This window comes from Tupaia chinensis, unplaced genomic scaffold, assembly GCF_000334495.1.
Source record: "Tupaia chinensis unplaced genomic scaffold, TupChi_1.0 Scaffold000170_1, whole genome shotgun sequence".
In the NCBI taxonomy this organism is placed as follows: Eukaryota; Metazoa; Chordata; class Mammalia; order Scandentia; family Tupaiidae; genus Tupaia; species Tupaia belangeri.
This window is the reverse complement of record NW_006159645.1, coordinates 17,795-29,607: the sequence shown is the minus strand read 5'-3', so window position 1 is coordinate 29,607 and position 11,813 is coordinate 17,795. Positions and strand designations below refer to the sequence as shown.

General features: G+C 43.7%; 1 protein-coding gene across 1 annotated transcript in view; it reads left to right on the top strand.

Annotated features, from left to right (window-relative positions):
• CPVL (carboxypeptidase vitellogenic like) overlaps nt 1–3,649 on the top strand; it is a 176,692-nt gene extending 173,043 nt beyond the window's left edge. The window contains exon 13 of the mRNA XM_027770932.1: nt 3,393–3,649. Coding sequence (XP_027626733.1) covers nt 3,393–3,500 — 108 coding nt within the window. The 3' untranslated portion in view covers nt 3,501–3,649. The remainder of the gene's footprint in view (nt 1–3,392) is intronic.
• Nucleotides 3,650–11,813: the final 8,164 nt, after the last annotated feature.

Here is an 11,813-nt window from a genome sequence, read left to right as displayed (position 1 = left end):
CCTCTTTTGCTCTTTCTCTCTCTCTCTCTCTCTGTCAGTACGCACACCCTATAGCCAAAAAAGAAAAAAAAATTAAATAAAAAGATAAAGTGGAATGAAGCTTCAAAATGTTTGTATAACCCTTTCTAAATTCATGACACGCTTGTGACCCCCTGGAACATCTGGAACACATGAATTTAGAGGCTTCAGCTCTGGTGTGGTGACACCCAAAATATACAGTTTCTGGCGATGAGACTGTTTCTGTCCAGGGAGCCTTGAGATGAATCTTATCGCATTTAAATATGTAATCATGGCCTGACAAATTTTGTTACACACCTCGAAAAGCTGCCGAGTGGTTTGTGTCCTTGATTTGTGAGTGGTGAGTTGCATGGCTATAAACAACAGAGTGTTGTATTTTCCACCGCTCGTAAATTCAGTTCTGAGGTTAACGTCAGTAAAACGCTCTCTGTGAATCTGCTTATGAGCATACTTTGGGAATTTTGTGGCATGTGAAATAGCCTTTGTTCCTTAACAAGCTTTTCTTTCCAGTCTTAATAACAACCTTAATGATGTCATTGGGTCCTTCTCTAGGGCAGCTCAGGAATTGGACCAGGGTCAGGCAGGTCATTGAGTTCAGGAGTTATAATGCCCACCTGCTTCCTCTCTTCTTTGCCATTTGATTACTACAGACCGGAGGCTGTGAGAGTGCATGTATGTGTGAGTGAATACGAGGGAGTGGGTGACCAGAAAGGAATAAACAAAGGCGTGGTCATGAGTCGGCATGAAACACTTTCTACTTGTATTCTCCCTTGACGTAAGCAAGAAATTCCCTGGTCTGTCACAGAATATAAAAAGGTCTGCCTAGTGGTCCTGGACAAGTAGTTTTTTTGTTTTTGTTTTGTTTTGTTTTGAGAGTTTGTTACTTCATTTTATTTATTGTTTTCATTTTAATGCTACAGGGCATGTGTGCTCACCAGAGAGAGATGGGGAGAGGGGGCGCAGAGTGAGAAAGCAAGTAGCCAGGTCTGGGACTCTAGCTGCTGTCAGCCATGTGGGAGTCCAGCGCCTTAATCACCGGTGACACCACCTTCTGGGCCAATAGCATCAGTATCATTTTTAAAACAGTAAGAAATGCAAATTCTTGAGCCCTATCCTGGACCTTCAGAGCTGGATAGTCTGCTTTAAGGAGCCCAGCTATTTTTATGCACATTCCAGTTTGAGAACCAGTTTTAAACAATTCCTCTAAGTCAAGATTGTTTTTTATGTGAATCTAGGAACACCGAGTGTTCTAGGATAGTTAGGTTGATTCAGACATTTCGATTCTGTATTTTGAATAGGAATCATTATTCAAAGGATAATAATAACTAATATGTACTGAATACCATCCCAGGTCGGGCACTGCGCCAACCATTCCGCAGACATTATTTCATGAAATCCTTACACCTCATAACTACTCCAGGAGGAAATACTTCTTGCCCAGTTGTGCAGTTAAGGCCACTGAGGCTCAGAGAGGTTAAGTCATTCGCCAAGGTCACACAGCTTGTTGTGCCTCTGTTCACACTTCTGCCCTCTGACTCCTGAGCCAGGCTGTAAAGCCCCGCACTCTCCTTCATGAGGCAGCTCTGGGTCTGGAGGCAGGATGACCTTTAGCTCGCGGGTATTCGATTTATTGCTGTTCCGGACCATTGCTGCCAAACTCATTTCCAGTTGAAGCAGCTGGGTTTTGTCACACACATGACTTCGCTCAGTGTCCTCAGCTGAGTTGAAGTTGCACAGAACTCAGTCGTCAGACTCTTGCCAAGGCTGGAGTTTAGACGAGAGCCTGCAGGAAGAAAATGCTGGCCTGAGATTGTGCGGCAGCCCAAGTTTTCCTCTAGAGTCCCACAAAGGGGCCCTTGTCACACATGTGTTTACCTTCAGTCTGTGACACAAAGTGGGACGCGTTCGGTTCCCAGGTGCAAGCCCGGAGACAGATGGTAGATGGGCTCCACAGTCGAGGCAAGGAGGCACAAGTGACCATTGATCAAGTGCAGCAGAAAGCAGAAAGTTCCATTCAGATGTGTAAGGAGGAAGTCCAGTCCCACATCGGCGAATGGTGACCTGCCTCCCTTACCTACCTCGGAGGGCTGTTGAGAGGGAGCCAACCTGTGCTTGGACTAAGCCATAGGGCTCAGTTCAAACCCGAGGATTACTGTGCAAGTACTGTGATTTCATTAGGCATGCCGGTGTTGCTATCAGCAGTCAGGGTCCAGCTGGTTATCTCGCAGACAACTGTGTGACATGGACAAGCCACCTGATAGTTCCAGATAGCTCAGTCACCTCAGTGCTGATGCAAGTGCCCCCTGGCAGTTGTGTACCACACAGCTCATACAGCTGTGAGCTGATGCTAAGAGTTACCTAATAGCATGATCATGCTTACCTCACCGCAAGGTGGTGGGTGATGTGAGTCGGGGGGGAGGTTTCTGTAATACAGTACATGCACTGTGCAAATAGAGTTTATTTTTTCTGTTAGTTCCCTTTGGATGAAGGCAGGTAAAAGAACGTAGCCTTTTAGGAATGGCCTTGTGAAGGTGATCTTTAACTTCAGCAGCTAGAAGTTATTACTGAGAGTGGCCTGTTTATTGATTAGTGTACTCACTTCCTATGCTAGTGATTCCTGTTTGGCCTCCACATATGCAGCAGGACATCTCAGGCCACACCGACTCGTCCTGCACATGGCATGACCCCCCAGTACTCAGAGTCCTTGCCCTTTCGGCACTGAATCACAAAGACTCCCTCTTTCAGACAGAAATGGATAGACGAGATTTTGGGGTCTTGAATAGGAATTTTTAACTCTTCCTAAGAGTAATTGAAAGTGGAATAAATGAATATGAAAATATCCCTGTCTCTACCTGGGATATTTGCTGACAATCTAGGCCTTGGGAGTACAGAGACCAGTTCCCATTTTGTCTACACACAGCCTGGCTGACGGGAGGCCCTTGTGTTCATCTGAACTCACCTCCAGTTGTCTGGATTGGACAGACACTCCACACCAGGCAGACCTGGGCTGGGGGGTGGCTCCCTACCTCAGAGGCCTACCCAGGTAAGACTTACAGCTAGCTCAGTACTCCCAAGATAGGGAACAGAGAACTCAGGAGAAAAAGATAAGAAATAATTTTCAGTTATACAAGAATGATGAGGACACTTTTGTGTAAAATTAACTACATAATTCTAGAACTTCCGTATCATAAGGTGCCGCCAGTCATGAATCTATAAACAAGGTAAGTAGTATATCCAGAGGTGTGGATTAGTCAAATACATTCTGTATTTTATATAAGCTTTAAACCTATTTTAATATGAATTAGAATTTCTCATTTATTTAGGATACTCATTTCTCTACATTTTAAATTTGCTTTGGTCTTTTCTTTTTTAAGGTGATTGTTCGAGGTGGAGGACACATTTTACCCTATGACCAGCCTATGAGATCTTTCGATATGATTAATCGATTCATTTTTGAAAGAGGATGGGACCCTTATAACTGAGAAACTATTTTTCTATCAGAAAACATCAAGAGTTTTTATCTTTGAAAAGAAGATTTTAAAAATTAAGAATGTCATATAAGTAAAAAAAAAATGCCTTTTATATCTACAAAATTTTCTCATCAATAAAAATCAATTGTCTTTGAACAATTGAGCTTTTGTTTGGGGTGAGATGATTGACTCTGCATGAGTAAAGATGACATAACGAAAAGGTTGGGAGGACTGAGTCTGCGACACTGGTTCAGATAGAAATGGGCAGACGAGATTTGGGAGCCTTGAATAGGAATTTTTAACTCCTCCTAAGAGTAATTGAAAGTGGAATAAATGAATGAAGTTGTAACATCTTATTCTATAAATAACAAAAGAGTTTGTTTTACATGCACATGATGGTATTTGGTAGATGTTATTGGATAAGAATTAGCTGGATTATATTCCCAAAAGAGTGGGCGAAGTTATAATTGTGGGAAAGAGATTTCAAATGTATAAAGTCTTAGTATGAAAATTACCTTAGAATTCTCTGAAGTACAAATTTTAATATAAATATTACATCTTGTATATAAACACAAATCTTATTTTTTTACATTTTTTTATAGGTTTGTTTTGTTGTTGTTTTGTTTGTTTTGTTGTTGTTATAGGGTGTGCTCACCAGAAAGAGAATGAAAAGTGAGAAATCATCCCCCAGGGAAGACGACTACACCACAATACATTCTCCTCCATTCTCTACTCATGATTTGGGGCACAAACTCGCATGCACCTGCCATGTCAGGCCAATGAGGTCTGGGACTCAAACCACAGTCTGCCATATGGGATCCAGCACCTTAACCACTATGCCTTATTGATAATGATATACCCATTCATGATAAGCAAATCTTACTCAGAAAACATACTCAATCTCTCCCTTTTCAGTTTTGTTCTTTTATTGAATTGGTTCATTCATTTGAGGTGTGCATATTTTTCAAACAGCTTGTAGGCTACCTTGGTTATAAGACCCATTTTTAATTTAGGTTTCAAATTGCCTACTTCTTTTCACCAATTAAAGAATCGCATAATTTTGTATAATTGTTGGGACATTAAAGAGATTTTTGAGATAACCTGGCATCAAGTTAGATGCATTCATAACTCTACATTCATTAGTAATTTTCCAACTAAACCACATCCTGGCTTGTCTTTCTTACATACGCATGATGTGCCTGCATCTCTCAAACTCGACAGCACGTCTGGCTTTTTCCAGATCACTTCCCTCTCATATTACCCGTCTATAAATTGGCTCACGGGAGAATTAAATTTAAAAAGTCAAAGTCTTTTCTTGCCAAAGATATTTTATTATTGAGTTTGTCCTTTGAATTTCTCATTTTGTGCTTGATATCATTAAGGTTTGTGGGGTTTTTTAAATGCACATTGTTCACTGTACCTGTGTACTCGAAGTCATCATACTAAACACACTGATCAAAAGCAAATTTTAATTATTGCAGAAAATAAACTCAGGCAAGAGAGGGGGCAAAAAGTTCTCTTTTGTTTTTAATGTCCACTCAAACCCAGGTCTCTATTCTTCAACCTCGTCCTTTCCATTGAGACATCCTAACTCTTGCTTCCGCAGCTTTTCCTCATCTGATCACATCGCTGGGTAAATGTCAGTGACTCCCTCTGGTGCAAGGTTTGTATCTTCACTAAAATGTTCTGTAGGGCCAGTGGGTGGCATGGTGGTTAAGGTGCTGGACTCCCACATGGCCAACCATGGTTCGAGTTCCTGACCTGGCAGCTTGCTTTCTCACTTTCTCTCTCTCTCTCTCACTCTCTTTCACACACACACACACACACACACACACACACACACACAAGCCCTATAGCAAATAATAATGATGATAATAAAATTAAATCATTCTTTTTAAAAATGTGCTTTAATTTGAAAGCATGTAAGCCAGTTTCTTGGAAACTCTTAGAAGCAGTAATCCACTCCACCCAAAATGAGCTAATGTAAAAAAAAAAAAAAAAAAAAAACCTTTTTTTTTTTTGAAGAGAGGTTTTTGCTATAGGGTGTGTGTGCTCACCAGAAAGACAAAGACAGAGAGAAAGTGAGAAATCACTCCCCAGTGGGGATGGCTAGGCTACAATCCCTTCTCCTCCATTCTCCTCTTGGAATCTTATGCACACATACCTGCCGTGAGTTTAAGCCACTGGGTCTGGGACTTGCATGGCGGCCAACCACATGGGAGTCCAGCAATGTAACCATTACACCATCTGCTGATCGCCCCCAAACAAAGATTTTTAAAAGTTTATTCACTTCTCTATAAGAAAAGAAACAGAGACAGCACCGCAATGAGTCCTCACACTGCGTTCCTCCCTCAGTTTCAGCCAGCCCAGACCATGGGCATGCCCAGTGTGCTCAAGGAGGTCCCAGGACATGAACCTAGAACCTTTCCCGTGTGGGTCCAGTTGGGTCACTACCATGCCACTGCCTGGCCCACTCATGTAAATTTGAATTGAGATTCTCTGACAAGTACAAAAAGCTTTCACTTAATTATTTATGTGAAGTTCCCAAGTCATCTTTCCTCATGCCACCAAAAATATGATAAAGCCAGAAACGAGGTGACAAGGGATTTTGTGACAAGTTGCTTGACTTAAAGTTTGATTTACTGAGGAAAGACTGTTGTTCTCTTTGTTTCTAGAGAACAGTAAGACCTCTGTGTTTACTGCTGATGATATATGGGGACATGGCTGTGTCAGTCTTAAGCCATTTAAGCCTCTGGTTCTAAGCTCAGAAACCATTCCATCTGACCTCTGGTCCATGCAGTCAGATGCAGAGCCTGTTCGACTCCACAGGAAGTTTGTGCTTGGGATAAAATACATTGCTAACTGCACAGATTTTTTTTTTTCACATTGTAGTGGTTATTAGTACTAGAATTCTGTAGATTTTAAAAACATTCAGGAAGCAACCCTAGAAGTGATTGATTTTGTTGCTCCTAAGACACCAAGCCTGGGGATTAAAAGCAGGCCATTGTGGTTTATATCTGCCTAAACCCAAGGAAAGACATCTGTTCAATCATTTTAAAGGGATTCTTGGCAACTTTAGGAGTGTGGCACGGGGCTTTCTGCGTTCCCCGGGGCTCTGTATTGGAGAAGACCAAGGCTGTGGTTGCTGCTTGCACGGATTCCACAGGAAACTTTTTTTTTTTTTTGAATCTTGCCAGATCTTTGGGGCATCATTTTCTTAAATCTTTAATTTTCAAATTACGAAGGTAAGACTTGTTCACTGCAAACAATAAAAAGGAGAAACTTCCCCTCACCCATTCCACAGTACTGCCAGTGGTGACCACAGACAGCTCCTCTCAGGCTGAGGGAGAGTGGGCCCACCAGACTATACCTTGTGTGAGAGAGACAGCCACGCTAAAACAGCAAAAAAGACAAAATGAAAACAAAACTAGGGTAATGTTACTGGAAGAAAGGGGGCCTGAATGCCAGGCAGCTAGGAACCAGAAAGCGCCTGACCATATGTAGAGGTGAAAGCTTAGTCCGCATGTTCTGACATGCAGTGGGAATATACACCAGGAACCTCCCTAATTCCCAAGCACTATTTATCATCACAATTCACATGTACATCCAGTACTTTCTGATGATGCCTTAACTTTTCTTACAAGGATGAAAAGGGAAAAAAGAATACTTTAGAACATTGGAATGCAGAAGGCTGCTGGGTGAAGAGCATAGGAAATCCCACATACCCACGTTAGCACCGTGAGCAGAGATTTCTCTGGATCCCTGGCCTAGTCACTCTGGCCGTCTTGCATTACGATATGCCATATTAAACCTTCTAGTAACAGGGCCTGTTCTGGGACTGTTAGCTGAAAACGTATGGATCAGTCTGGCCCACTCCCCTTCCCTTGAGACCATATACATGGGAGTAGGACATGTGATGGTAAGGCGAGTGGCCTTTGCCTGAAGACTTGTAACCCTGGGACAACTCTGTTGCCTAGTGGTTAAGGAATCTGAATTCCACGTGGCCAATCTCAGTTTGAATTGCAGGCCCGGTGGCTTGAAAATAGGCCGAGTGCATGTGCATGCACACTCAAAATCTCTAAAGGAGACAGGAGAGAAAAATGGAAAAGGGATTGTGATTTGAGCATTCCCTGTCGGGGCTACTTTCTCACTCTCCCCTTCTCTCCCCCTCTCAGTCTCCCATGAGCACACACATCATCTGGCAAATTTTGAAAAAGCAAAATAAAGATGCAGTCCTGGGCCAGGCCCGTAGCCTAGTGGTTAAAGAAGCCAGATCGCACATAACCAACTGTAGTTAGAATTGCAAGCCTGTTGGCTTGAAAAACATACAGGGTATAGGTGTGTGGGTGCTCCTATTCCTGACAGGATGAAGAAATGGAGGAGAGGAGAATGCGGCCTGACCACACCTCTCTCTCTCTCCCTCCCTCTCTCTCTCTCTTCCTTTCCCTCTCTTTCTTCCTCTTTCTGGTGAGTGCACATACCCTCAGGCAATTAGGGGAGAAAGACAAAAAAAAAACTTGTAATTCTAGCATGCTATGTGCTTTAATGGAGGAAGTTCCAAAGTGCTTTGAGGGAACAAGGAGTGACTACTCCAATCTGAGCAGTGTGGAGGAAGGTTGGGAGGAGCTAACCAAGGCCTGAGCCTGAGCACTCATGGGATGGGCAATGGTCAGACTCCGAGCAGCCCCTGCATCTTCCTTCTCTCACCCCCAACAGTTCAATTATTTTATTACAAAATCTGAATTCGTGGGACCAGCAGATGGCATACTGGTTATACCACTGAACTCCCATGTAGTCGACCGCAGTTCAAGTCCCAGACCCAGCAGCTTAAACTCACACTGAGCATGTGTGCGTGAGTGCCCCAAATCCTGAGAGGGAAATGGAGGACAAGGGATTGTGGTGTGGCCATCTCTCCTGGGGGGTGATTTCTTCCTGTCTCTCTGTCTCTCTGGTGAGTGCACACACCCTATAACAAAAATCTCTCTTAAAAAATAAAACAAAACAAAACTGAATTTGCAAATGAAAGCGCTCAAACTTCTGTCACAGAGAGAGAATGAAGACCGAGTCCCATGTTAAACTGATTGGAATAATTCCCTAATGACCATCTTTAGTTTTCTCATCATGGCTCTGTAGAATTAGGGAAAAATCTAGAAGGCTGACTCCCTGTAAGGCAATCAGTCAAGTGGCCTTGGTGGCGTGCGAAACAGCTTTTCTTTATTAAAATCTGCACACGCCACACAGTGACATGCTGGGACAGGCTGTCATTTACCAACTTCCCGTCTCCCCTGGGAAGAGCAATGTTCTTTGACGGGGACATTTTGAAATGGTCCCATAGTGTGACTCACTCCAGGGAAATGCTGAAGGCTTTGGGGCAAAAATAAACATTAAAAATACATGTATATATGCAGCCCCTCTTAAAAACCTTGGAGTGGTGTTGCACTGGAAAATTGAAGCTGATCTTGAACAGGATGAAGGGAGTAGTGGAGAGGGATTTTGTTTACTCAAATGAGGTAGTTTGTGCAGGGTGAAATTTCACCAGTGTATATTTTCTTTGGTAGAGCTGTGGGGGGCAGAGAAAAGGCATTTCTAATAAGTCAGGGCTCCCTTAAATGAGCTCCTCAGTCTCTGAAGATTTTTTTTTCAAAAGTTTATTTCTGGGAAGAAAGACAAGCCCCCTCATGAAAGTCTTCATGCCTTGATCCATTCCCGGCCTCAGCCAGCCCAAGATCATGGACGTGCACACAGACCCCCAGTGTACACAAGGAAGCCTTAGGACATAAACCCAAGACCTTCCCATATGATCCAGTTCTGGTATGACTGCATCACTGTCTGACCTGTTCCTGAAAAGTCTTAATATTTGTTAGGCCAAAAGCTCAGAACAAGTCCTTAAGATTTCTAGTTCCTTACGTCATGAGAAATGTAATTGTCTTTGGCTCATAAATAAACCAAGCTTCCTATAGCCTTGCTTCTAGATCATGCTCTTCCCCTGCTGGATAGTCAGAAAGAAGAGAAGGATGTGCTAGTCCTAGGAGCATGTAATTCTGAACCCCAGTTCCAAGTTCTGTTATTTCCAACTGTCCAGTGGATTTTTTTTTCCTCTATGGACAGGAGCAGAATAGCGAGTTGACAGTCATACATTCAATTTAGGAGCTTTATAAGGAAGAGAAAAAGAATTCAGCTCAGTAGTTCCATTTTATTCAGCTATATCCTTAGGAAAACGAGAATCAAGTGGTTTAAAAATACGTGTGCCAATGAGTCCCAGAGAGTTGCCTTTTATTAAAGAAAAGGTTGATGAGGCTATGCATGCAGAGTTTGTGCTGCTCATTCCTACTTCTCGCTCCAGGCAGATCCCTAGGTTTCCTACTGCAAGTTCCATCAAATGAAAACCAGACGTCAGAATCCAGAGAGACAGTAGAGTGTGGGAAGCCTTGGAAGAGGCCCAAAGGAGGTGACCAGAGATGGGTAACTGGACAGCAGGGGCAGGGTCTGGTGCCTACCCTGGAGAGTGAAATGCATCTTAGGCTTGCTCCTTCCTCCCCAGCTGCAGGTGCAGCTGAGACAGCCACCTTTGCAGCCCCAAGTGCTGCTGGTCTTTGTAATGAGCCTTTCTCCCCTCTACTCAAAGCTACCAAGCAAAGAAAACAATGGCGTTTGGAGTAGAGAGCGGGTAATAATGACCTTCTCTGGGGACAGAAGGTCAACACCAGGAAACCTACCAGGGGAGATGAGAATGTTGGCAATGCATAGTTACTTCTTTTCCATGTTTACCACACTGAGGGATTTTAATAAATTTCTACAAAATAAATTCCTAATGAATGGCATAACAGGAAGTATAGAAAAGAGACTTGTCTCACAGATATCAGAGAGAATAAAACGTAATACATGCCTTAAACTAAATACACAATTTCAAGGCCACTTCTTCCTTCATCTGCACGGACAGATTTCAAAAAAGTACCATAAAAGGATTTTGTATCTATTGGAGAGAAAACTGGAGGGTGCACAGGTCTACTCTTTCATTCCTCAATAATGGGCACTTCTTATGTTCACCTGTGCAGCTGCTTCACATTGGGTCCACTCTCAAGCTCCAAGATGATACTTGGCACTGAGTAAGTGGCCTTGTCTCCTACTTTCCCAGGAAGATCAAAGCAATCCCACATCAGATCCCTTGCTTTGTCTTTTTTGCCACAACACACATGCAGCAGTATGACCCAAATTCTCTTCCCATCTCAGGGACAGTCCTGCAATCCTTTTGAGCTCCCTCCCCGTGACCTCACTATTCTGATGGAAACCCAGACTCCACACGACCAGCCTTGTCGTCTTTTCCCAAACCAGCCACTTCTCTTGGTTTTCCCTGGTCTGTTGAGAATATCCTGTCTCACAACCGCCATGCTTCTTTGTCTTCCTCTCAACCAGTGACCAAGCCTGTTTTGCGTGTCTCCTCCAGTGGCCAAGCCTGTTTTGCGTGTCTCCTCCTTTTTCCTTTCAGTTTCTAGACGATTTCAGAGCCTACGGAAAGGTCTCCCTGCTTGTAGCCTCTCATCAGCCCCTACCATAATCCGTCCTAGACAGTGCCGCTGTTTCATTTTCTAACACACGGCTCGAATCTTTTCCCTCTCTGACTCAACGGCTGCCAAGTACTTACAAGCTGACATCAAAACACCCTGGCTTTGAAAGTCTGCCACAAACCATTCCAGCCTACTCTTTTGGGTTTCCTTTCCCACTGCCAAAGTGTACTCAGTCAGATGAGATGATTTACCTTCCCCCAAACACCACCTCTACTCATTGCTATGCTTCTCTTTCTAGCCATCGTGCTCGGTCAGGGGAAATCCTGCCCAGCCTTCAAGGCCTGACTCAAAAGCAAGACACCATTAAGCCTTCTTCCTCCCTTGGTTCCTCACTTCACCCTCTATAAAATCACTCTCACCTGTGCGTTATCTGCCTCCCTTCTGTAACACACCGTCTGCCTTCTGTCAGAGTAGTTTGAAGATTTCCTTTTTTCTTCCCCGTCTTGAGCAGGTAGCTGACTCCACATCTTTGCTTCAGGGAGGTGAGCGGCTGGATGAGAAGCAGAAGGATTCTGGGAATCTTTCTGACTTTAGTTTTCTAAAAGCTGGAGGCCCATGGGAGGATAGGGTTTGAGGAGGAAACAGGCGAGAAAACCCAGAGTAAGAGGTGATTCCCCTAGCTGTGGGGAAGAACAGTTGTGTGGATTCTGCTTCCCGGCAGGGGCTAGGTTGGGGCCAGACCCCAGAGAGAAAGAACTCGTGGGTGGTACATTTGGGAGCTGAGGCCACATGCACTGATGCTTTTCAGCCTTGCCCAGAG